Source organism: Octopus sinensis, linkage group LG2, assembly GCF_006345805.1.
Source record: "Octopus sinensis linkage group LG2, ASM634580v1, whole genome shotgun sequence".
NCBI lineage: Eukaryota > Metazoa > Mollusca > Cephalopoda > Octopoda > Octopodidae > Octopus > Octopus sinensis.
In genome coordinates this window covers 191,605,397-191,632,486 of record NC_042998.1, presented here as the reverse complement: position 1 = coordinate 191,632,486, position 27,090 = coordinate 191,605,397, and the positions used below count along the sequence as shown (strand labels likewise).

The following is a 27,090-nucleotide window of genomic DNA, read 5'->3' as shown; positions in this document are numbered from 1 at the left end:
CTTAGACAGTTGCCGCTGCTGCTGCTGCCGCTGCTACCGCTGCTGCTGTTGCAGCCACTGCAACTATCATTGCTACAAGTGCTATTGCTGCTGTCATTGCTGCTGCTACAACGACAAAAAATCAAAACGAAACCCCAACAAGCAACGCCGCCTCCTCCTCCTCCTCCCCCGCCCATTATCACCTCCACACTCACCCCCTCCTCCGCACCCTCTCCAACCACCCCCATTCCGCCTCCACAGACCGCCCCGGCAGCACCCCCCAAGTCTCCGCTCCACCAACTGGCACCACAACAACATAAACAACACCAATTATCCGATAACCGATCCCAACAGAAACGTCAACAACGCCGCCAGGCTCCGCCACCGCCCACCTCACAACGGCAAATTAGCAATCAGACCTCACCGAAGTATCAACAACAACAACAAAACCAAGACCATAAACAACAACAAAAACAAAAACCACAACCTCTGCAAGATTTGCATAACAATAAAAACAGCAAAATTATCGAAACTCAAAATCATCACACCCGACCCCACCCCAATCCCCATCACAACAGCCAGACCAATCACATCCCCACCACCACCACCACCGAGCCACAACATATCAACCATCAAAATCACAACCACCATAACATCCAGCAATCGGCATCCCAAGTACAAAGACACCACACGCCAGCTAGTACCACTGACACCATTATTTCAGACACACCCACACGTAGTAGCGGCCTGGAAAGCTTTCAGCTCCTACAACCTTCCCCTACGGGCCAACAGCACCTCCTCACTTCCCCCACAACACCCATTACTGGGTCACCACATTTACTCTATCACCATCAACCTTCACCTTTACCATCTGCCACTTCGTCAGCTGGAGACTTCCCACCCAACGGCACCGCCACCGGGGTCGCCAGTACCTCCCCGCCCAATCATAACAACAACAAGAATAGCAAAAATAAAAACAATAACAATAACAATAACAACAACAACAATAACAATAACAAAAAATTATCGGGATCAACTACCTCTGTTACTGCTACAACACCAACCGTAACAATAACAACAACAAACCAAAAACACCCCCAACCTATCTATCACCACCCTCAACGCCCTCCTCAACCCAACCATTCCCACTTAAATTTACAACAAACAAATAAAGTAGGTCCCCCTGTTCAAAGTTTAACTTCCGGATCCATCAAGGACGCGAGAACTCAAAAGACATCTACGACAACAGGACACATATGTAGCGGTAGTTATGATATGTGTTCAATGGGAAAGAGTAGGTCTCTGAACCGAAAACTACCCTCAAAACCATCTTTGGACGACGATATTACGGTTCTGGAAGAAATCCCGGTGGTAGCCCTACCGCGTAAGGACGAATCATCCAAGAGAGTCACCATTTCAACCCCAAAGGCGTTTGACACATCAAATAAAAGGTGGGCTTTAACATTGATGTATCAGCATTCAGTATGCACAAACATATATATTTGTGCACATAGTATGCCTGTATATATATATGTGTATATATATGTATATATGTATATATATATGTGTGTATATATGTATATATATATATATATGTGTTTTCATATATATATACACACATATATATATATATACATACATAACATATTATATATTATATACATTTATGTCAGTAGATAGAAATAGATGTTATATTCGTGTATGTGTGAGTATTATGAATGAGTAAACGTTAAAATGCATATGTTCCAACTTAGTTTAATGCACAACGAAGCATATCTCATAAATGTTTGTGTAAAAGTAAGTTTTATCAGTGTATATAATGATGAAATACATTGGTCATTATCCTCATGTCATTATTTATATCCACACTTTAATATGTCACTCAAATACTATATAATTCATCCCGGTTGACAGTTCCTGAAGTAAGGCTTCCGGTTGGACAAAATACCAAAACAAGATTTTCTTAAGTATTCAATGTGTCCCTATCCCATCTATATTTTCATGAAAAATTCAATTTACAATAATGAGATTTTAGTAACTGGCTTGAGTTATGAATGCAGAATTGTGTATAGAAATGCAAATGTGCAAACATATATATATGTCCTTATTCATGTGTGTTTGAGAGAAAGCACGTAGGCATTCGTGGTTACACATAGAACGAATTTCCCGCCAGACAACATTAGTTGAGTGTTGACACCAACAATAAAATCGTCTACTCCATGGTAGCAGGCTTGTTATCTGAAATGCAGATATCAATCAAATTTAGCGAAAACACCAACATGTCATGATATACAAATGGTGTTTTTCATCGAAAATATACTTCAGAGTATGCGTGACAACGTGGTGTATATAGTTTGATACTGTAAGCTTAATGGAGTACTTAAAACTCCAGTTACTAAATACTGCATATGCTTGCTTCAGTTGAAAAAGCCTTGATGAGATCTTAAGCTCATATATACATACATAATACATACATACATACATACATATATATATATATACATATTATATATATATATATATATATATATATATATATATATATATATGTGCATGTATGTATGTATATGAGAGATACTAGGATATATATATATGTGTGTGAATTTATGCATGTATATATACATATATATATGTGTGCGCTCGCAATTGTGTATAGAGGCAACTAATTTAGAGATGGCATGGACCAATACTGGCGGGAACGTATCTAACTTTATTTAAGCGTGTATATATCCGTGTTTGTGCATCTGTGATTTTGTGTCTGCGTATAATTAGATAGATAAATAGATAGAAAGGTATGAATGTGCGTAAATACGTATATATATATGTGTGTGTGTGTGTGTGTATGTGTGTGTGTAAATATATATAGTTGTACGTATGTGTGCATGTATATATATATATGTATGTATATATATGTGTATATATGTGCGTGTGTGTGTGTAGTGTGTATACACGCAAACACATATATGCAAATAAATAAGCATGTCTGAATGTATCTGTGGTAACCATATATAAATCGGCAACGTCACCAGCACCACTACCACCACCACCAACGCCTCTACCCCAAACATCAGCACCATCACCACCATCACCACCACCACCACCACCTCCACCATCAGCACTAACCTCGCCACCGTCACTGCCACCACCATCACCGCGGCTACCACTTATCATCACCATCGCTATCATTGCTGTCATCATCGTCATCGTCGCTGCCATCATCATAATCATGTCCCCAATCACCATCAACCATCAGCTATCACCAGCATGATTCGTACAGGATTCACACACAGGAACCGTGTTTGGCTTTCAGTTATAATTTGGAATGATCCCTCACGACATTAATGACAAAACGAAAACTCGACCAGAAAGAACAGTTTCCTGATTGCTGAAGTATATATATAGGAGAGTTGGAGTTAATTATTTTCATAACATTTATATACGGAAACAACCGAATGACATGTTGTTATGATTTTCATACGTCGACGTCCTTCAATAAATTGAAATCTGTCAACGACTGTTAATTTCCTGCGAGAAGAGATAAAGATTTGATTAGTGAAACAAGTCTGAGGGGTTTTGCATTTCATCAATATCATTTTCGTTGTGTTATTTTTTTTCATATATATATATAAATTTTTTCATATTCAAGCAATTTCAAACAGATTAAACATATGACCAAACAGACACCAGCTGTTTGATCATATGTCGATACACACCGTTCATCTGGAGATACACACATGCTCACACATACATTTTCATACCTACTGTTTGTTCGTGTGCATGATGTAACACGCCAAAGATTTTTGTGCATTTCATTCATGGAAACATACCAAAGCACAAATAGACAAATATCCATACAGGGACACGTAAACACACACACACCTACATGCAATATATATATATATATATATATATATCTTTCTCTTTCTCTTTTACTTGTTTCAGTCATTTGACTGCGGCCATGCTGGAGCACGGCCTTTAGTCGAGCAAATCGATCCCGGGACTTATTCTTTTGTAAGCCTAGTACTTATTCTATCGGTCTCTTTTGCCGAACCGCTAAGTAACGGGGACATAAACACACCAGCATCGGTTGTCAAGCAATGCTAGGGGGACAAACACAGACACACAGACACACACACGCATATATATATATACATATATACGACGGGCTTCTTTCAGTTTCCGTCTACCAAATCCACTCACAAGGCTTTGGTTGGCCCGAGGCTATAGTAGAAGACACTTGCCCAAGGTGCCACGCAGTGGGACTGAACCCGGAACCATGTGGTTGGTAAACAAGCTACTTGCCACACAGCCACTCCTGATATATATACATTTTTATAAAGAAAGTATAAGATTGTTATTAAATATCGATGTAATCATGTGGCCAGGATGGGAATAAAAAAACCTTCAAAGGTAATAATTATTATTAAAATTATAATTTATGGTATCTAAAAGATACCACCACGCTGGAAATAGCAGTCAAAATTTGACTCTATGGTTAGATGACCCCACCGCTGCGGCCACGCTCTCAGGTGGTACTGGCAGGGAAGCTCTACTCCTTAACAGATGGCGCTGTCCACCTCAATACACCGACACCCCGGGGTCCCCTTCGTCTAAAATTTGGCCAGCACGAGTGTTGGGACCAGGTCTTGGGGAGGTGGCTGCCGTCACCGAAAGACGCCATGACAACGACCTTACCTAAACGCCCGGTGTATTTGGGTGGGACGGTGCCATCGAGGTCGCCAGGTAGCTGTACTGTCCCTGGATCGATGTCGGTGCGGATCCGTGGCAACGAATATTTAATGTGGTTTTATAGTCAAGTTTGGGCTGCTATTTCCAGCGTGGTGGTATATTTTAGATACTGTAAATTATAATCTTATATATATATATATATATATATATATATATATATATATTGAATGTACATGAGGATCCAGCTATATACGAGTGATTAAGGGGTTTACTTCACACACACGAAGAAATTTATGAATGGAAGCTTATTGAAAGAGTTTCACTCAAAGTTTAGGCCTTGTCACACATGGTGCCTCGCTCATTTTGGTTTTCAGATGGCTACACGTGTCTTGAATACTAAACCAATTAGGCGTTTATTTAACAATTAGGTGGTCAGGTTGATCCGTTTGAATACCCGGCGACGAAACTGTTGGTGGGTTCTACACATTATACACACATGTACCTATATACATATATATGCATGTATGTATATACACAGGATTACCAATTAAGCGCGTGTTTCGGGTACTTTGAGAAATCAGAACCATCTAGTTTTTTGGGGTTTTTTTCCACTTTCGGAATTTCTATGATGAAAATGATGATGCTGACTCAGAATCCAGCCAAAAGGCAAAAAAAAAAAAGGGTCCACATCAAATCAAGAAAAAAGTTCTAAATAATGATAACATTACTACTACTATTTTTACATAATAAAATATTATTAACAATAACAAAGAAATAAACATAAATGAATAATGCTCTTAATATTATTACAGTATTTGACATCTGAATGGGTGATGATACAAAAAGGGAAACTAATATGGGCTACACAGTGTAATTGAAATGGCTCCTCGTGCTACCTATCAATGTCTAATGTGTGACAGTCACAACCAGTAGAAGTATGCATTAGTCTATAAATTGGGCAGGCTACTTTAAGGGTCCTAAATAACAGAGTACTGTAAAATGCATTTGACATTTATACATCAAAAGTCACAAGTAGCTCTAAAACATATATTACATTGTCATCGTTCTTATATATATATGTATCTATGTATATATGTATGTATGCATGTATGTATGTATGTATGTATGTATGTATGTATGTATGTATGTATGTATGTATGTATGTATGTATGTATGTATGTATCTATGTATGTATGCATGTATGTATTAATATTTGGAGTATTACTCCAAACACTCGGTTGAGCACAAATTTCTTATTTTTCTTTAACAAAAAGAGTATTAACAGTAACTTCGAAGTTTCGGCCTGCTAAGCCATCATGTGTGTATACATCTGTGCGTCTGTAACTCTGCCTGTGGTGTGTGTGTGTGTGTGTGTGGTGTGTGTGTGTGTGTGTGTGTGTGTGTGTGAGTGCGTGCGTACCCACGCACTCACACACGCACATACACACAGACAGAGTGCTAGGGTCGATGACCGTTGTCCGATGATGAAACAAGTAAAGTATAAAAGATAACACATTCATATATACATGTTTGTGTATATGCATGTATGTATGTATGTATGTATGTATGTATGTATGTATGTATGCACGTATGCATGTATTTTCTCTCCCTGTTTATTTTTGTGTTCCTGTCTGTCGAAGAGCGTAGGTTCGAAACGTAAACGACTTTCTCACGTCCCGAGCATTAAACTAATACATTTGTCTGTTGTTTATACACCCGTCCCCGTCTTTTGCTTTTTTCTGTAAATCCTAACTATGTATATATGTATATATGTATGTATGTATGCAAATATATATATATATATATATACATTGTGAGAAAGAGAGAAAGTGATATTTACAATGGCATATATAGATATACATGTATAATCATTAACTACTGCGATCTATGTAAACTAAAGATAATAATTATGTATAACCTAACTTTATACATACTTCTTTGGATCTGGGGAAATATGTGAGAATATAGTGGACTACATTGTTATTATAAACTATCAGGTTTTGTTATACGTGTATGTAAATATTCCTACACTATATGGTTCTTTACAGAACGTACAAATATACATACATGCATATATATATGTGTGTGTATGTGTGCTTGCGTGTATACATACATATACAACTACATATTTCCATCTGTTTATATACATATGCACTCACACAGACACATATATATATATATATATATATATATACATATGTACATAAATACATATATATACCCATGTGCTTATATATATGCATACTACGTGCATGTAGACAGATATGCAGAAAAATAGACAGATAGCCAGCTAGCTACCTAGCTAGCTAGATAGATAGATAGACAGATAGATTGATAGATAGATAGATAGATAGATAGATAGATAGATAGATAGATAGATAGATATAGATAGATAGATAGATAGATATATAGATAGATAGATAGATAGATATAGATAGATAGATAGATAGATAGATAGATAGATTAGATAGATAGATAGATAGATAATAGATAGATAGATATATAGATAGATAGATAGATAGAAAAATAAATAGATAGATAGATAGAAAAATAATAGATAGATAGATAGATGATAGATAGATAGATAGATAGATAGATAGAAAAATAAATAGATAGATAGATAGATAGATAGATAGGTAGATAGATAGATAGATAGATAGATAGACATAGGTATATTCACATATATGCTAGCGTCTATACGTTGTATGAAATGATGTACGCTTATTTTCATTTCATACAATAGTATATGACTATTATACACCATTATCCGTTTGCATCTGTAAGCAAAATAAAAACAAAGGTGCAGCAAAATATAAACGATGAGAAAGCAAATGAATTGCAATATATCTGTGTGTGGAGGGGGGATGACTGTGCATGGTCTCTCGACTGTCCGTGTGCATTTGTCTATATATATATATATGCTTCTCTATGCTCACACAAATAGGTTGTCTGTGTAAATCTATATGCATACGAATACAAATATGTGAAAATATACATCCACACATACACATGTACACATATATACATACACACAAATATATATATATATATATATATATATATATATATATATATATACAAAACAATAAGAGAGGATCCACTATGTGGACGCTCTAACGCTAGACTTTAATTTATAAATATATATATATATATATATGGATTCATTCATATATACATGCATGTGTATACATCACACGCACACACACATATATATATATATTATATATTATATATATATATGTAGCCAGGTTTTGTTTCTACATATTTTGTATTTTACCCAAATTTAGGTATTTGCCCCAAAAGCATAAATATATATATATTTTTTTGATAAATGTAAATTCGCTCGTGGTTCTGTCTCTTTTCAATGAAGATCACGACACTCGCTTCCTGGATATAGACACTTAACTCACTTCATATACAAATTTAATGTTAAATGCTAAACTGTACAGTATAACATCTCTTCCTACACCCACGCTAAAAAAATCTGAGTCTACACAACAATGGGAGAAATCTATATTACAAATTGTTCCAGTTGTTACTATAGCTATCCATATATCTATTGATTGGTACTCTACTAATACATCTACATGTGTATAAATTTCTATAGTTTTCACAGTCAGGCGATCAATATAAACACATAAACATACGCACGCGCAGGCACACATATACCTGTGAAAACACGTCGATAGTTATATATGAGTTTGGTTAATAATGTGTATATAAGTATGTGTCTGTATGTTTTATAAGAATACAATGTTGAACCTAACATTGATAATATGTAAGTGGACATACATAGCAGTAGCTAAATGCTCGCTTCTGTGTTTGTGTGTGTAAACGCATGCATCTGTATGTATAAATATATGATATAATACATTACTATATATATATATCATGTGTGTACCAAGCTATCTGTCTGGCTCTCCCTCTATCTCTATCTGTCTGTCTATTTAGCATTAGCATTTCTCTCTCTTTGCCCCTCTCACTCTCTTCCCCTCACACCCTCTCCCTATTTATATAACTATGTATATATATATATACACACATACATATATATATATATATATATATATATATATATTATATATATATATACATAAATATTTGTACGTATGGATATGCATATTTATATATATGTATATATATATTTATTGACATATATGCGTAAAAACATACATGCATATATATATATACACATACAAATATATATATATATACATACAAATATATATATATATATATACACAAATATATATATATATACAAACACACACATACACACGCACAAAAGCGCGCGCGCGGGCACACACACAAGCACGTATCATCAAAATCTATTAAAATCAATGTTGTCCATTTGTTAGTGTTTTGGAGGAATGTTAGAGATGTTATCAGTTGAAGGAATCTGAATAACCAAACCCAGCACGCGATACGTACTAAGCACGCGCTACATACAGCAAAACATTTGACCCAAAGACGGAACATCTATGTCCTTGGCTAGCAACAGAAATGCTAGAAGTCGTAGCCAAATTCCCTTAAACCAACAATAATGTAATGCGAATTAAGCAAAGGGTACATTATCTAAGGACATCTTAGATATACTTAAAAAGACAGTTTGGGATACATTTGACTGCAGTTCTGCTCATTCCGGGTTGACCGGGTGCTAAACAAGAGCATATCTTAAGGAAAAGAATATATATTATCAGTTACTCTGCAATAAATCAATTATTTATTGTTTTCTTAGTGGTTCCTATCGTGTAAGAAATATATAAGTATGAGTCTTGCATACGTACACACACATGCTTGTATATGTGTTTATATATTTATATATATATATAAATATAAATATATATATGTACATATATATATGCATATATGCACATATGCACATAATATATATGTATAAGCGTGCCTATGTTTATAAATGTGAAAATATATACATCTATATGCTTATATAGATATAGATATATATATATGTATACATACATATATATAGATATATGTATATATATGTATATATATATATGCATGTATATATATATATGTATACATATATACCTTTAGAGATGTGTGTGCATGTTTGTGTGTATATAAAACTTGCATATGTGTTTGTAAACACATATCTATATGTCAATATATACGTTGTATATATATATATATATATATATATATATATATATATTCATGTGTATACATCTATGTGTATATATGTGCATCTATATTCATACATATCTGTGTCTACGTGTGTGTAGGAGTATGTTATCGTACATATATTCATGTATTTATTTTTCCATGCAAGCAAAATGTATTGCTTAGAAAATAACAACAAACTGAAAAATGAAACGTTATATCAATATTAGAAAAGAAAACGGTTAGAACTGAAACATTGCTTAAGAAAAATAATCAGTCAGAATGGTAATGCCAGTAACATTAATAGGTATAAGAACATATGAAACGCAGAAAAAAGTTCTGCCAAAGTTTTCTTCTTTCTTGAATACCTTGTTCGTTTCGTTTCTTTGCTTCACTTTGTTCGTGCTGTTTCTTTGCTTCGCGAGTTAACCGCTTTCTTGCTTCTTCAACCATGTTTAGATGTAGTTTTGTATTCATACCAGCTGTTATTTCTATTGGCTTGAATTGTGAAGCACACCTCACCAAGCAACTGATCTTTTGCCTTCTTAATAACTCTATTCAGTCACTTTCCTCTCTCCATCACTCTTTCTAAGAGTATCCTACATAGTTGTAGCAGAGTAGCATCGTTGTTGCCAAGGGAAACTTTCAGCAAATTATTCTGCTAGATTTTTCTCTAAAAGTCTTGCACTAATTCCTACCTTCTACTTTCATATTCGTTTTCTTTTTGGCAGTCTTTACCTGTTTGTTTTGATTTGATTTGATGCATTCACTTCTCAGATATAATTTGGTTATAATATTTCTCTATCTTTTTACATTTAGTGTAGTCATGGAATCTCTTACATCATCTTTATGTCATCTATGTAATTATACTTTCTTCGCAAATCTACTTCATTTGTACTCTGTTGTTATCACAATCAGTCAATGTTTCCACAAATATTTTAGACCTTCTTACTTAAGCAACCTCAAATTCTTTAGATAAGAGTACATTCAAACATAATATAGTGATGACTGTCATATTCTTATATTCTTCAATCTAGTTTATTATCTTCGTCTATCATTCAATCCTTTACACTGTTTCGATTGAATTGTGCAATGCATTAAATTATATTGCGTTTCTTCTCTTCAGCGACCTCACGATGCCGTCCATGGTATTAAATGACAATACACATCATTATATCAGTTATATATTATATGACAATATAAGAAACCTGATGATAACACATCACTCTTAGTGACACCATGCATGACATCAATGTATAACTCATTTAACGGACATTGCAATAACACGTCATCACAATATGCCATCATGACACCATATTCTATTATGTAAGGCATCATCTAATATACTTATAATTTCATAGTCAACGATAAATAGTAGGGATCATTTAGATGGCAATATTAGACCATATCTAAGGAGCTGCATAAAAATATTGTTTGAACGGTACTACTATTTCAGACATCTTACAGTGCCTCAAAAAAATCATGTACAGAACATGATCTCATGTAAAGGATATATTGTAACAACGATACTGGCTTCATTTCCGAAAGACATATTCGCAAATATCTATAGTTAGAAAGTGTGATTGGGTGATTGAAACTGCGATCTTTTGTTGCAATTGCATTGCCTTTATTCTACAGAGAAATTTTGTATTTTTTATGCACATTTACTTCACAAATCTGTTAATGAGTTAATAAATTGTCTCCATGGTACAAGCATCATCTTAGATTATATAAAGGACAGGAATAAAGTCTAACTAGAAAAGTTTTGATATAGAGTGCATTGCAAAGTAAGAGGCTGGTCATCAAGTTAGACTTTTAGATTCGTGTTTGCACACTCATATATTTCAGATCCAGACAACTGTTAGACTTGTTATTGCAAAGTAAGAGGCTGGTCATCAAGTTAAACTTTTAGATTCGTGTTTGCACACTCATATATTTCAGATCCAGACAACTGTTAGACTTGTTATTGCAAAGTAAGAGGCTGGTCATCAAGTTAAACTTTTAGATTCGTGTTTGCACACTCATATATTTCAGATCCAGACAACTGTTGACTTGTTTTTGTTATTGTAAAGTAAGAGGCTGCTCATCAAGTTAGACTTTTAGATTCGTGCCTGCACACTCATATATTTCAGATCCAGACAACTGTTAGACTTGTTATAGTAAAGTAAGAGGCTGGTCATCAAATTAGACTTTTAGATTCGTGTTTGCACACTCATATATTTCAGATCCAGACAACTGTTGACTTGTTTTTGTTATTGTAAAGTAAGAGGCTGGTCATCAAGTTAGACTTTTAGATTCGTGTTTGCACACTCACATATTTCAGATCCAGACAACTGTTAGACTTGTTTTTGTTATTTTAAAGTAAGAGGCTGGTCATCAAGTTAGACTTTTAGATTCGTGTTTGCACACTCACATATTTCAGATCCAGACAACTGTTAGACTTGTTTTTGTTATTGTAAAGTAAGAGGCTGGTCATCAAGTTAGACTTTTAGATTCGTGTTTGCACACTCATATATTTCAGATCCAGACAACTGTTGACTTGTTTTTGTTATTGTAAAGTAAGAGGCTGGTCATCAAGTTAGACTTTTAGATTCGTGTTTGCACACTCACATATTTCAGATCCAGACAACTGTTAGACTTGTTTTTGTTATTTTAAAGTAAGAGGCTGGTCATCAAATTAGACTTTTAGATTCGTGTTTGCACACTCACATATTTCAGATCCAGACAACTGTTAGACTTGTTTTTGTTATTGTAAAGTAAGAGGCTGGTCATCAAGTTAGACTTTTAGATTCGTGTTTGCACACTCACATATTTCAGATCCAGACAACTGTTAGACTTGTTATTGTAAAGTAAGAGGCTGGTCATCAAGTTAGACTTTTAGATTCGTGTTTGCACACTCATATATTTCAGATCCAGACAACTGTTAGACTTGTTATTGTAAAGTAAGAGGCTGGTCATCAAGTTAGACTTTTAGATTCGTGTTTGCACACTCATATATTTCAGATCCAGACAACTGTAGACTTGTTTTTTTATTGTAAAGTAAGAGGCTGGTCATCAAATTAGACTTTTAAATTCGTGTTTGCACACTCATATATTTCAGACCCAGACAACTGTTAGACTTGTTATTGTAAAGTAAGAGGCTGGTCATCAAGTTAGACTTTTAGATTCGTGTTTGCACACTCATATATTTCAGATCCAGACAACTGTTAGACTTGTTTTTGTTATTGTAAAGTAAGAGGCTGCTCATCCATCAAGTTAAACTTTAGATTCATGTTTGCACACTCACATATTTCAGATCTAGACAACTGTTGGAATTGTTTTTGTTATTTTGACAGAATACAGTAAAAGGATAATTTGGTTCCTATTATCTTAAAAGTAAAATGGGTGCTATTGATTCAGCAAATAGATGGGTGCGTCATTTCCAAATATTTTAGCTGATATTAATATGGACACAACTAAAATGTGTTTCAGCACGTTCCATTAGGAATCTCTGTCAACAGTAGTAGAGATGGATGAAAGGTGTCCATAACTATCTTCAATGGTCTTATGCTCACTCCATGAGACATTCTAAGCCTTCATGAGAAGCTGATATACGCTCCAGCTTACAGTTCTTGATTCGAAGTCCTTGCTTTCTGAGACAGCACGGGTCTCCAATACGATATTAATGCGGTGTAGAGCATTATATGGTCTATATGGTATTCCTTAACTTATATGAAAACTCATTTATCTTTTACGCCTATAATGTGTCTTTATTGGCAGTAGATTTCATAATTTGAATTATTAATTTTAATGTATACATAAGCGATAAAATTTATTTAAAAACATAGTACATATTCAGAAACAACTATACGATGCATCTCTATTGAGGTATGAGTCATACCATTTCAGATAATTGTGAGGTGTTTCAAGGTGTCCTGTACGAATATTAAATTAAACAGAACAGTAGTTTGGTACATTACATACTGTATATATAATATAAAAGGATATAAGTCAGGAGCTGTAAATTACATGCACATGCTCATATAAATGCAAATATGTGTGTAAGTGTATTTGTAAGAATGTGCGTGAGTATGTGCATGCGTTCTCGTTGAAAAGTACATCAGTCGTGTATATAACCTCTTAAGAACTACAAAACAGTTACTCCTACATTACACTGTTTCATCTGGTTTTCAATTGGGAGACGTAGTAGATCACTGTCGTCCCCTCTACAAGTTGCGTTCAAAAAGTATTCAACTTCATATGTTCCGCCAAAACTAAACCGTATGGGCACACTCTTGAGTCGAAAGTGGCGTCACCCTTCCTGCATGTACATTAAAATTTTCACGCCCTTAGGCAGGGTCAGTTACTTGCTGTTACCCCTCGAGTATAGACGTGTGGTGCTCGAGCGATTTTCATTTTCACGCAAGAGGAAAGAATGCATCGAGCAGAGACCATAGACCTTTGTCTTTTCACAAGTGATGGTGGTCTTCGTAAATCCTAGGTCATGGTTTGCACCGTCCAGCATGTCCTGAGCAATTTCTAGGAGGAATTACTTTTGCCGCTCCGCCAGCACCTTGGGGGCGCATTTCGCCGAAACTCTCCGCATGCACACATCCTCTGTTAAAATAGACCGCATTAATCCTGAGCTTATTTCCACTTTGTGAGCAATTTCATGGATTGTTACACACGGTCTCCCATGACTGTTTGTCGAACCATCTCAATCGGCTTCTTCGGTTCATTTTATGGATGTCCTGCCTGAGCATGCCTCACTGTCCACCGAAATGCAGCCATGTCTAAAGCGGTTGTTGCACTCCTTGAAGGCGGCGAGCTGGCAGAAACGTTAGCGCGCCGGGCGAAACGCTTAGCGGTATTTCGTCTGCGTTACGTTGTGAGTTCAAATTCCGCCGAGGTTGACTTTGCCTTTCATCCTTTCGGGGTCGATAAATTAAGTACCAGTTACGCACTGGGGTCGATGTAATCGACTTAATACCTATGTCTGTCCTTGTTTGTCCCCTCTGTGTTTAGCCCCTTGTGGGTAATAAAGAAATAGGTTGTTGCACTCCTTGATCTGAGCTTTACCCATGGCGTCATTGCCAAAGGGCTGCTGAAATTTCTGGATGGCTTGAGCTTCAGTATCACTAACCTTTCAGCAAAACTTGATGCAATGCCTCTGCAGAATGTATTCAGTGGAAACGGAAATCTAATGAGCGCGTACTACAAGTCCGTACTCTAGGTGTAACTGAACCGAAGGGGCATACCGGCATACTAGGGAACTGAAGCCTAATACCGGCGCGGTAAATTGCAAGCATGAGGAAGAAGGGTGATGTCGCCCCCAAACTAAAGGAATTGCCCGCACGGCATTAGTTTTTTGGCAAGAAAGTATAAAGTCGGACACACTTTGAAACATCAAATGTTTCACGTTGATGTTGATCATAAAAGAAAGAATGATAAAGTTTGAATATATTCAGCGACTGCATTTAAGAAATATTGTTTGCTCCTTAAAATCTATAGGTGAAAAATTCACCTTCGACGTTCTAATTTACTCAATTAGTGATAAGTGTTCCCTCGGGTTAATAATTAACCTTTGATGTTCCCGTTATACAGGATAAGACATTGTATTTATTTGTAATGATTAGCAGAAAAGTCTGGTATTCTTCTGAGGAACCACAATGTAACAACATATACCCTGAAGTGTTTGTCAGCCTGTAGGTTTTCTTCGTAGTTCCGTTAGAATCACAAGTTATATAACATACAAGCACTTTCCTCTCAATAAAATTGCATGATGTTCATTAGTACTGCATACTTTGAAGCTGTAGGATTTCCATCATCCCCTACTTTCCCATATGGTTCTATTAGTTGCTTTCCAACGTTATCTCAAGTAAAATCAATGAAACTTCTGATCAATATATCCAAGTAATTGGACAGTAATTCAGTTTTCTATCTCCTCTAATTAATTTCATTGAATCCCAGTCGACAGCAAGTTATTACTAACTTTTGACATGCAGCTATTAATAAAATAAGATTTCACCTTAAATTGCTTTTTAAATCATTGTACATATCAGTGGATATGCTACATTTATAGATTAATTAATTTCCTTTTGAAAAAATAAATACCTCTGTTATAATCTACCGCACTCATTGGGTGACGTCTTAATTTATCTTCTCCTTGAAAGAGTCACACCGTTCTTTCCATGATAGAGAACCAAAAGTTTATTCTAGCAAACAGCACCTGACTGAAATAGCTTTCAAAATCTAGAAAGTCAATAGCTAAGTATTCTGTCTGTAAGTTGGTCTATTTCAATCTTAAAATAACTCCTTTATATACGGTTAAGAAAAGATGCATCCTACCACAAAATATGTAATTTAAAGGAACATGTGGGACTTATTAAACATTTGGCACTGAAATATTACTCCGAAGTATTGAAGACTTGCTCACCGATATATGACGAATTACTAGTAATTCGTAATATTTCGGTGAGCAAGTCTAACCCTAACCCTAACCCTAACTGGTTTATATATATACATATATACCTACAACAATAACAATAATAAAGATAACCAACTACCTCCCCTTCTTTTTTACTGCTTGTGAAGTCATTCACTCGTGAATATAATCACACACAACATGGGCAAAAATTTTTTAAAGAAAAATATACATATTCAAATAAGTAAAACATAATATCATGTATAGCGATAGCGAAACCGGTCGATATATTAAAATTTATATTAAAACTATGTAAGTGTGCGTATTTTCCCTTTTTAATTTCTTATATATATGTATATATATATATAATATATATATATATATATATATATATATAATGCTTGGTAACCCTACATATATATATATATATATATATATAATATATAATGCTTGGTAACCCTACAAGAGAAGGAAATGTATTATAATTTTAAATTTATATAATCCAATACCACGAATACCACAAGTGTAACAGAATAATGCAAACCAATTTGGGAGGTACTGCACGGCCTCTCGACCTGATAGAACCAGCTGTAAAAATCGCTTAAATCACATTCAACCGCCTTGAAACAATAAAGAGGCATTGACCAATGGTAGACATAGATATAAAGTAAAAAAAGCCCAATCCGTTTATTGATTAAATGGATATTTAAAATATTCTGTGAATAATTACTTAGTATTTTGGATATCAATTTTTCTTAAAATTAAGTTTGCGTGTGTACATGCATACGGTGCAATAGGGTTGTTGTTGATCATGTCTGAAATGCCTTCTTTAATCGGAGGCCTATCGAACCAGAATTGATCTCAACTTAAGTAATAGTTTCAAATTTCGGCTCAGAGCCAGCAGTTTTTAAAGAGAATGGAAGAATCGATTACATCGACTCCGGATCTTGGATTAATACTTATTTTATTGTCCCCAATGGATGAAAGGTAAAATCAACCTCTGCGGAATAATATGGACTTGAACAATAATAATAAGAAGAATATAATATGATAACTAACAATGGCAACGATAACACTGCATATGTGATTTTTAGGTAGCATATATTCTATCTAAGTTGATATTTGAAGCATTTTTTGTGATAAAATGACAGAAACTTATCGGGCTCATTAGGCAAAACTTCGATAATTTGCATTCCGTCGGTCGAGATAATTCTGATATGCATCACTCCCGTGTGTATACAAAACGTCAAAGTGATAATTTGAATGTACCACTCCTCAACAAATAAGAGACCTTTTTGTGTATCAATGTCTGTGTGATGATATTTGGCCCTGAAACTTTGAACGCGCATGATATAATATGCTACATCTGAGAAATAAAATATTTTAATATATTCTTATATAATAGAACGCGTAAGTGGTTGAGTATACTATGACCAAGCACGAACGTAGAATTAGCGTGATACTATGTCACAAGATTTTACCTTGGAATTATAGATGCAATCCATTCACCATGCTTCCGCAGTTTCCGGTCATCTCTTTCACTGTCAAGGTTTCAGTCGACCCAACACAAACTCAGTGGGACTGAAACATGAATCTCGTGATTACAAAGCGAAATTTTAAATAACCAGCCATTCTGTATCACTTGATTAACTTGCAATTTTTTTCTTTGATAAATTTTAGACGTAAACACAATGGTAAGAATTCGAATAAGTAATACAGTTAATTATGTTTCTTTATTAGCCACACAGGGCTGCACACAGACGGGACAGATTACAAAGTAGAGCTTTTCTTGGATCGTAAAAGGGAAAGAAAAGAAATGATCAATAGGGATCGTGTATCACAGAAACGTCATGATGTAAAGTGTAAAGGGGAAAGCAGATAGGGTTTATCCGTGGAAAGAAAAGAAAAAAAACCCGGTTAATTATAAGGCTCATAGTAACTCATTACTTCAGTTACAGAGTATACTGTTCTTCAGGGTATTAAATTCTCTTAAACCTAAGATTGCGTGTTGTACAACTGTTTATATCCTATTGGGTATCCAAATATTATTGGAGTATGAATAGTTAGAGGCACAATTAGAAAACTTGTAATGTTTATTGATGAATGTATGGAAGCGTTACTTTTATCTTTTACGCAGACGGGATGTTAGTATTACATCTATTGAATATGATACTAACATGTAAGTCAATATAAGTCAATAAAGATATTTGGGTTAGGTTGTGTTTTTCCACGATAGCTTGGTCTACAGCAGAAGATTCGATACACATGCATCTGAAAAAATCGTAGTGAAGGTTCTATTTTGAGGCGTCAAGAATAGGGTTTAGAGAAAGTACCCCATGGAAGTAGTCAGCATTCTTTATATACTCTTGTTAAACGCACTCATATGCATTATAACGAAGCGAAAAGATTCGAGTAGCTGAGAGTCTCAATGGGAGTAAAGGAAAAAGTTCCCTAATGGAAGTTATACGATAAACACATACACACACACACACACACAATCAGAGAAAATAACTACAAAACGGAGGAGCTAACCGAAAGTTTGGGGAAGAGAAAGTAATTCAATTGGTAGTGAAAATTTGCATTGAAGTCAAAAGCCATTCTTTGAAAAGAGTACAAATGCTTGAAGTTATTCTCCTCAGCGAAGACTTTTGGTCAGCTTCTTAAAATTGATTGTGTACGTCTATCTATCTATCTATCTATCTATCTATCTATATATCTATCACTATATATACATACATACATACATACATAAATACATACAATTTTATATATATATATATATATATATATATATATATATATATTGGCCTGCTCGCTTAGCCAGCGAGGTGGCGTCATTCGAAGGCTAAAAACAATGCGAACGCATTGTGACCAGCGATGTGTAACAACATCTGATGGTCTGGTCGGTCACGTGATCACGTGATATATATATATATATATATATATATATATATATATATATATATACATACACACACACATATCTAGTGACGCAGATTATGAGAAACGATATGGCTGAGTGAAAGTACACTATGAAAACAATAAAGGTATGTACGTGATTCACTGAAGAGTTAAATGAGATTGAAACACGTTGGTTATTTTCAACCGTTTGCTTTCAAGGCTAGATTAACTCTCATCTGCATTTTCCAGAATTTTCTACTCGCCCATCTTCTTACAATTACTTCCGTTGTTGTTGCTCTTGCATTCTCATCCACACCTAGAAAGAGTTTTTTTTTTATCGTCTAACTGCTTGAAAATTATTAGTTAATTAGTCGCCATGTATCATATTTTGAGGCACTTCCGTTATAACTTTATCTTAAGTTAATTTAACTTACCCTCATTGTTTTCATAGTGTATTTTTCACTCAGCCATATTGTTTCTCATAATCTACGTCACTATATTTGTGGGTATGTATGTGGATATATATATATAAATATATATATATATATATATACATATATAGTGAAAGATACTATATTTAAAAGCAGCAGAAATTCAACAAAACCTGTTACTCGCGGAGTTTCACGTTCCCGTTCGTCGGACAGTTTTGTTGGAGTTTCACGTTCCCGTTCGTCGGACAGTTTTGTTAAAATTTTAACAAAACTGTCTGACGAACGGGAACGTGAAACTCCGAGTAACAGGTTTTGTTGAATTTCTGCTGCTTTTAAATAAAACATATTACTCTACCCCTGGTATTTGAGTACTCTATTTTTCCACAATGTTTCACATTTATGTGTTTACTCCGGTATAGTGAAAGATAGATAGATAGATAGATAGATATATAAATAGATAGATAGATAGATAGATAGATAGATAGATAGATAGATAGATAGATAGATAGATAGATAGATAGATAGATAGATAGATAGATAGATGTACACAATCACTTTTAAGAAGCTTTTAAGAAGCTGACCAAAAGTCTTCGCTGAGGAGGTATAACAGGATCGAAACAGAATAATTTCAAACATTTGTACTCTTTTCAAGGAATGGCTTTTGACTTCAATGCAAATTTTCACTACCAATTGAATTACTTTCTCTGAACAGAGCATTTTCGATGAGGTCTAATAACACCAGAACATGTTTATTGATCCAGAATTTGGTTTTAATGACAAGATCCATTCCAATCCGCATCAAGTTCATTTTGTAAAACTTTCTGTTTTGCATCTTATTAGATTTATTTGCTTGATGATTTTAGATTTTAAATACAACTAGAGGTTACTTTTAAGAATGCATTGCAGAATAATCTCTGTAGACGGTTTTCAGCTCACTATATTACATATCTAAACCCCATCGTGTGCCATCTAAGAAGTGTTTTTGTCATTTGCCGCCATTACATCTTGCTGAAATTTTTTCATCTACCATGCCCAATAGTAGATGAAATATCAAGGTGCTTTCTTGACATGGTACGTACAATGTCAAGTAAGCACCAGAATTCTATAGAAATAATCTCCTTTACGTATATATATATATATATATATATATATATATATATAAAACAAAGTGGAGTTGTAGGGTACCGCACGAGTGGAATTATATACGAAAGGTTTGAAAATGCAATTTTAAAAGATATTTATTTACTTTACCGGTTTCACTCTTTGGAAAAAGATTGTCAAAAGTAACATGTAGAAGTTTGGTTGCGTTAATTATTGGTTGTTACAAAATGCTACATTACATATATACAGTCTTTGGTAGCAAAGACATGTTAAGGACATAAAAAAGTTTATTAATTATTAATTTTTAATAATTCCTTCTGGAAACTATCTTTAACATATTCTTGAGAATGTATATTTATGTTGTAATCTTTTGAGCCCAATATTTTAAGGAACTTGGTAAACTTTTTTATGTCCTGAACATGTCCTTGTTACCAAAGACTGTATATATGTAATGTAGCATTTTGTAACAACCAATAATTAACGCAACCAAACTTCTACATGTTACATTTGACAACTTTTTCCAAAGAGTGAAACCGGTAAAGTAAATAAACATCTTTTAAAATTGCATTTTCAAACCTTCTTTCATAACAATAGAACATACCTAAATGAACACCGTTTTACAAAAAGACAGGCAAAAAGTAAATATTTCGCAATCTCATATACAACTTTTGATAAGTGCAGGCCTCTTACACAAGTGCTGAAGAATCAGAAAGGTAAGAACTTCCTAGCTAGAAAGCAGCTTTCTGCTGCGTCAAAGTTATTTTCATTTGCAAAACCACGTTACTATGTGATAAAATCTTGCTAAAATGGAAAACTATATTTGGTTCTATACTCTGGTCACGAATGTTAAAATACCTGTATGGATATATTTCGTAACAATACCTTCGGACGTAGTTAACAACTATTCACAGTTGATCAAATTTCATCCGATGCTATGAATGAAATACCGATGAAAATAACAATATTTCTTATGAGATCAGAATTTCTGTTGAGATCAGAATGACGGAATTTTCTCTAAAAGGTTTTATATTAATAACATATCATATGTCCTTTATACTGAAGAGGTGGATTTATAACTAAAATGTGAAAAAAAGACGAACAAAACAAACATAGTAGACCAACTGACGGAACCATTAATAAGCTAGAAATAATTCCTGCGTTGATAAATAAATTGATATTTTGGCAATTTTCTCACAAGATGTAGGATATTATATAGTTCTATAAGAGCTATGTGTGACAATATTAGGTATCATATAAGTAATTTTGCTTCAAGTTATGATTCTTACAAATACTTCAAAGGGTTGTGAAACAAATAGAAACGCACACACGAATACGAATTTGATATCCGTCATCATTACCACCACCAACACCAACAACAACACCGTCATCGCTCACAACCAGCAACACCAATACCGTCATCATTATCGTCGTCGTCGTCGTCATCATCATCATCATCGTCATCATCGTCATCATCACCATCATCGTCATCATCACCATCTTCATCATCATCACCACCATCATCATCATCACCACCACTACCACCACCATCATCGTCGTCATCATCATCATCATCATCATCAACATCATCATCATCATCATCATCATCATCATCATCATCATCATCATCATCATGTTTCCCATAATCATCCAATAAGTAATCTTGTCTTGAATTAGTGTCTACCTATGAATATATATATATATATATGCATTTTATTACGTAAGCTGTATGGTAAGAAGCTTGCTTCTCAACCTTATAGTTCCGGGTTCAGTCTCACTGTGTGGCACCTTGGGCAAATGTCTTCTACTTTAGCCTCAGGCCTACCTCTTGAGTGGATTTGGTAGCCGGAAACTGGAAGAAGCCCGTCGTATATATATACATCTGTATGTAGGAATGTATTTGCGTGTTTGTGTTTGTACCCCACTATCGTTTGTTAACTGATGTTGGTGTGTTTATGTCACCGTAACTTAGCGGTTCGGCAAAAGATTCCGATAGAATAAATACTAGGCTTACAAAGAATAAGCGCTGGGATAGATTTGTTCGACTAAAGGTGGTGCTCCAGAATGGCCGCAGTCAAATGACTGAAACAAGTAAAAGAATAAACGAATAAAAGTATATATATCTGTTAAGCTTCGGCTTTGCGAGACTAAGAACCTGGAATAGAACTCAGTACATGCATTCTTGGGAACGAAGTGTGAGACGAGTATAGAGCGGTAATAAGACAAAGAGATGACAAAGGAATAAATGATCATCTTATGAACTTATCATGAATTTGTGATAATGCCTTTTCGCACATATACACAAATATAATTTTTTCCCAAACAAATTGCGCTTCATATTCAAGGCTCCGATGATGCTACAAGGTATTATTCAGCATTATGAAGGCGGCGAGCTGGCAGAAACATTAGCATGCCGGGTGAAATGCTTAGCAGTATTTCGTCTGCCGCTACGTTCTGAGTTCAAATTCCGCCGAGGTCGACTTTGCCTTTGATCTTTTCGGGGTCGATTAAATAAGTACCAGTTACGCACTGAGGCCGATGTAATCGACTTAATCCGTTTGTCTGTCCTTGTTTATCCTCTCTGTGTTTAGCCCCTTGTGGGTAGTAAAGAAATAGGTATTATTCAGCATTCAGCTCGAAGTATTAGCTTCTAGTTGCTTATTTGTGAACGTAAATCTAATATATGACTGTTGCTATAAAACTTAATGACCTTCTTTCGAAACTCGTAAGGACTTGCATATGTGTTCTCGTCCTCTTTTTGTGGTTAAGTTGTTCTCGTTGTGCTAGCTGAAGTTCTGCCTTGTTAGATTAGGGTTGTGACAAACTAAGGGGTCGTGTCAGGAGTTTCCCTTCTCTTTTCAATCAAGATCGATCCAGGCTTACAATATTCGTTTTGTAAGCTGTGAGCTGAGAGTGATTTTGCTGTCATTTATCACAGTTCAAATGCACAGTATCCCCTTTACTGATTCATCGTTTTGTAACTACTAACACTTTCAAGAAACTAATTCAAGCATTAGTAGAGTTTGTTAATTGAATTCCAGAAATAAAAACTATAAGCAATGGAAACCGACATTCTCATGAGAATATTTGGGCTCAGCGATTACACACCAATCAAAGCAGTACACCCCATCTCCTTGTCCTGTCATTTACACGCTGGCAGCTCTAGATTACCATAAACCAATCGTTCTGCTTCGAGACTGTATCCAAGTACAGTTGTTACGTCATGTTTCCCGTCCAGCTACTAAACTGTTTCTATGTAGAATTGACTCTAACTGCATTATTTTCCCTGTATACTTCGTATTATTTGTTGAGGTAAGGTCTGAATTAACTGTGGACACTGCTGCTGTTTCATTTTCGCTTTCATGTGAGACTAAAAGATTTTTAAAAAAAACTTGCTTGTAAATTTGGTATTAATATTAATTCTATCTTCGAGTAGACAGCTACAAGCAGTTAATACGAAGTTTCCTATTAAAACGTTAATGTGTTTCTAAAATATAATTTTTTTTTCTATTGCCTGAAAGCTGCACGCAAAGAAATGTTAAATTTAGATCGCATCTCCTAAATTATCTTATGGCTTGTTCTTAACATTCAGTTCATTGATTATAAAATCATTCATGTGAGGAATTATTTCTGCGTGCAGTTCAACGAACTAAATACAGATAAAGGAATAAAATGTAAATTAAATTGAAGTAGTAAATCTCATTTTTTTTTAAAGTATTGTCTTTACTAATTGCAGCCAAGGGAACGAATGAAGTAACAGCTCTCTGAACAGGATTATACTTAACTTCGTAAAAATAATAAAAAAATCTCTGCTGAATGCGTCTGTAACATTTCACACTGTTTTAGCTGTACGATCTCTTCTAACGCTCTACTAATTACGCTAGTGGAATGACGTCAGTTCGTCATACAGCGTTTCTAAACGTAACTAAAACAGCGGGTGATTATTATTAAAGTTCAATAAACTACATACCAAATTGAATTGCCAGCTAGAAGGCATTCTTGTTCGTCAACTATCAAATTCTTATAGAGTTGAACAAGACCTTTCAACCGGCTGGCGTTTTCCTGAGAGTAGCTTCGCCTTCCTGAAGCCCGTTGCATGAACGTTCTCACGAGAGACTATCGTTTAACATTCTTGAATCAATGTTTGATGATGTAATGCGGTAATGTCAAATCAATGAATAAAACTGAATGGGAGAGTTAGATGACTAATAAATTCAATGTTTTATATTTGACTCTATAAAAATAGTAACCGTGAACTGCTATTAGCTCTCAGTAGTCATACAACTACTAGTTTATACACATTTATTTAAATTTGATGAAAATACAATATTTTAAACTAAACACTGTAAGTGAAGTAAACAAGGTTTAAAAAGACACGGAAAATTTGTTGGATCTTTTCGGTTTGAACGGCAGTTTTTAACATGATTACTAGGTAACTAAAAAATTTCGAACTTCGTATACTGGTAGAATGTGTTTATAAAACATCTTTTTCTCTTGGCTTTATCGAGAAAATTCTATAGTTTGTAAGATATTTGGTCTTTAATTTCTTGCATTTCGGCAATTTCAACCAATCAATGACCGTCTATTGAGGTGAAAATATTCTCTGCCGTATGAATATGTCCCTCGTTTAAGAAACAGATTGGGTTTATTTACATTTGTGTAGAAAACAAGATGCCCTTCCCCCACCCATAACCCTAACCCTAACTAACCCCAAAACAGATTGAAATGCAATAGATCGATACTAGGGTCATAATTATGGGTGACAATTTCATGTGACACCGCTAGAAAAAACTGCCGTTCAAACCGAAAAGATCCAATTTGTTTATAATTAGTAAGTCTAGAGGAAGGAATAATGACCATAGACTTCGTAGTTCCTCGCCGAATCTAGTGATTTTAATATCCTTAATAAATCGATATGTGGACAGTGAATAGCAAGAACCAAAATGATGACATACACCTTCATTCTTAATACTTTCTTATAGATCCAAACATGAATTTCCTAATCATTGTATTTCGTTTCATAACACACTCTATTCATTGAGGTAGGAGATTTGGGACAGGCTGTGTCGACTTTGTTGTGTCTCTCCTCAGCCAACGCTATCTATGGTTATTAAATCTAACAAGAAATTTTGGATCTTATTTATAGGATTCTGCTAAGAAACTATGTGATGGTGCGTGCTGATGCTACCAGCCGTACTGATGCGTGTTGATGTCTGCCAGCCGTGCTAGTGCATGCTGATGGTTGCTGTTTCTCCTCAACCAATTCCTCTCACGAACCAATGATTTGGACAATTATTAGTTGGCAGATCCCATTACGCAGTAGTTAGTGTGGACTGAGTGTTTGAGATAACAGAGTGTTAAGAGGAGACAAAATTAGGGAATCAAAAGTAACTGGGTGGAGGAAGTACAAAAGAATCGAGCTCCGAGTGACAGAGATCATTGTTTGTGCATAGGCGCAGGAGTGGCTGAGTGGTAAGTAGCTTGTTTACCAACCACATGGTTCCGGGTTCAGTCCCACTGCGTGGCACCTTGGGCAAGTGTCTTCTACTATAGCCTCGGGCCGACCAAAGCCTTGTGAGTGGATTTGGTAGATGGAAACTGAAAGAAGCCCGTCGTATATGTGTATATATATATGCATGTGTGTGTTTGTGTGTCTGTGTTTGTCCCCCTAGCATTGCTTAACAACCGATGCTGGTGTGTTTATGTCCCCGTTACTTAGCGGTTCGGCAAAAGAGTCCGATAGAATAAGTACTGGGCTTACAAAAGAATAAGTCCTGGGGTCGAGTTGCTCGATTAAAGGCGGTGCTCCAGCATGACCGCAGTCAAATGACTGAAACAAGTAAATGATAACAGAAAGATAGAGAAAGAATGATCTCTTTGGTTGCTTGAAAAATCTCAAAGATTTGACTTGTAAGGCTAAACGCTTTGAAAGTGAGCTGCAACGCTGCATTTAGTCTAATATGTTATAAAAGAAAATGTTTACAGTAAACCAAAATTGTTGCTGTTTCGTTGCAAGTCATGGTTAAGCAGCCATAGGTTAAAAGCGGTACTAGTGATGATTACTACCTTCTTTTATCTAGACATAGTATTGTTAAGGGTGCATTGTCCAAGATGAGAATTTGAGGGGCGTCTTGGTAATATTTCTTGCAAGCCGATCGACCACGTTGGGATATCCTAATTGGATGGGGGAGGATTGCTATTTAGTTGTTTAGCGTCATTTGAGATCTTATTGAGTAGAATCTTGATCATGCTATTATTTTAGAGGTCTTAATAATCATATTGCTAACGTGCTCTTGGTATATTTGAGATACTAGGCTGCGAGTTTAGGGATGTCAAAGTGCCAATAAAATGATCCCTCGATGATTCTCGAAGGGAAGTTAAGAAATATAGTAAACTAATTCAAACGATGATACGAAGGTACAGTTGGCCACAATGCAATTGATGTTGATGTATCAACGGCAAAAT

At 35.1% G+C, this 27,090-nt stretch overlaps 1 protein-coding gene across 1 annotated transcript; it reads left to right on the top strand.

The window, feature by feature from the left end:
* LOC118762222 (serine/threonine-protein kinase phg2-like) lies at nucleotides 1-25,846 on the top strand (the record flags this gene model as incomplete). Its single annotated transcript, XM_036500769.1, has 2 exons — nucleotides 1-1,430; nucleotides 25,772-25,846. Coding segments are annotated over 2 exons (1,494 nt in total), but the record flags the coding sequence as incomplete, so codon positions are not given.
* Between the last annotated feature and the right edge of the window lie 1,244 nt (nucleotides 25,847-27,090).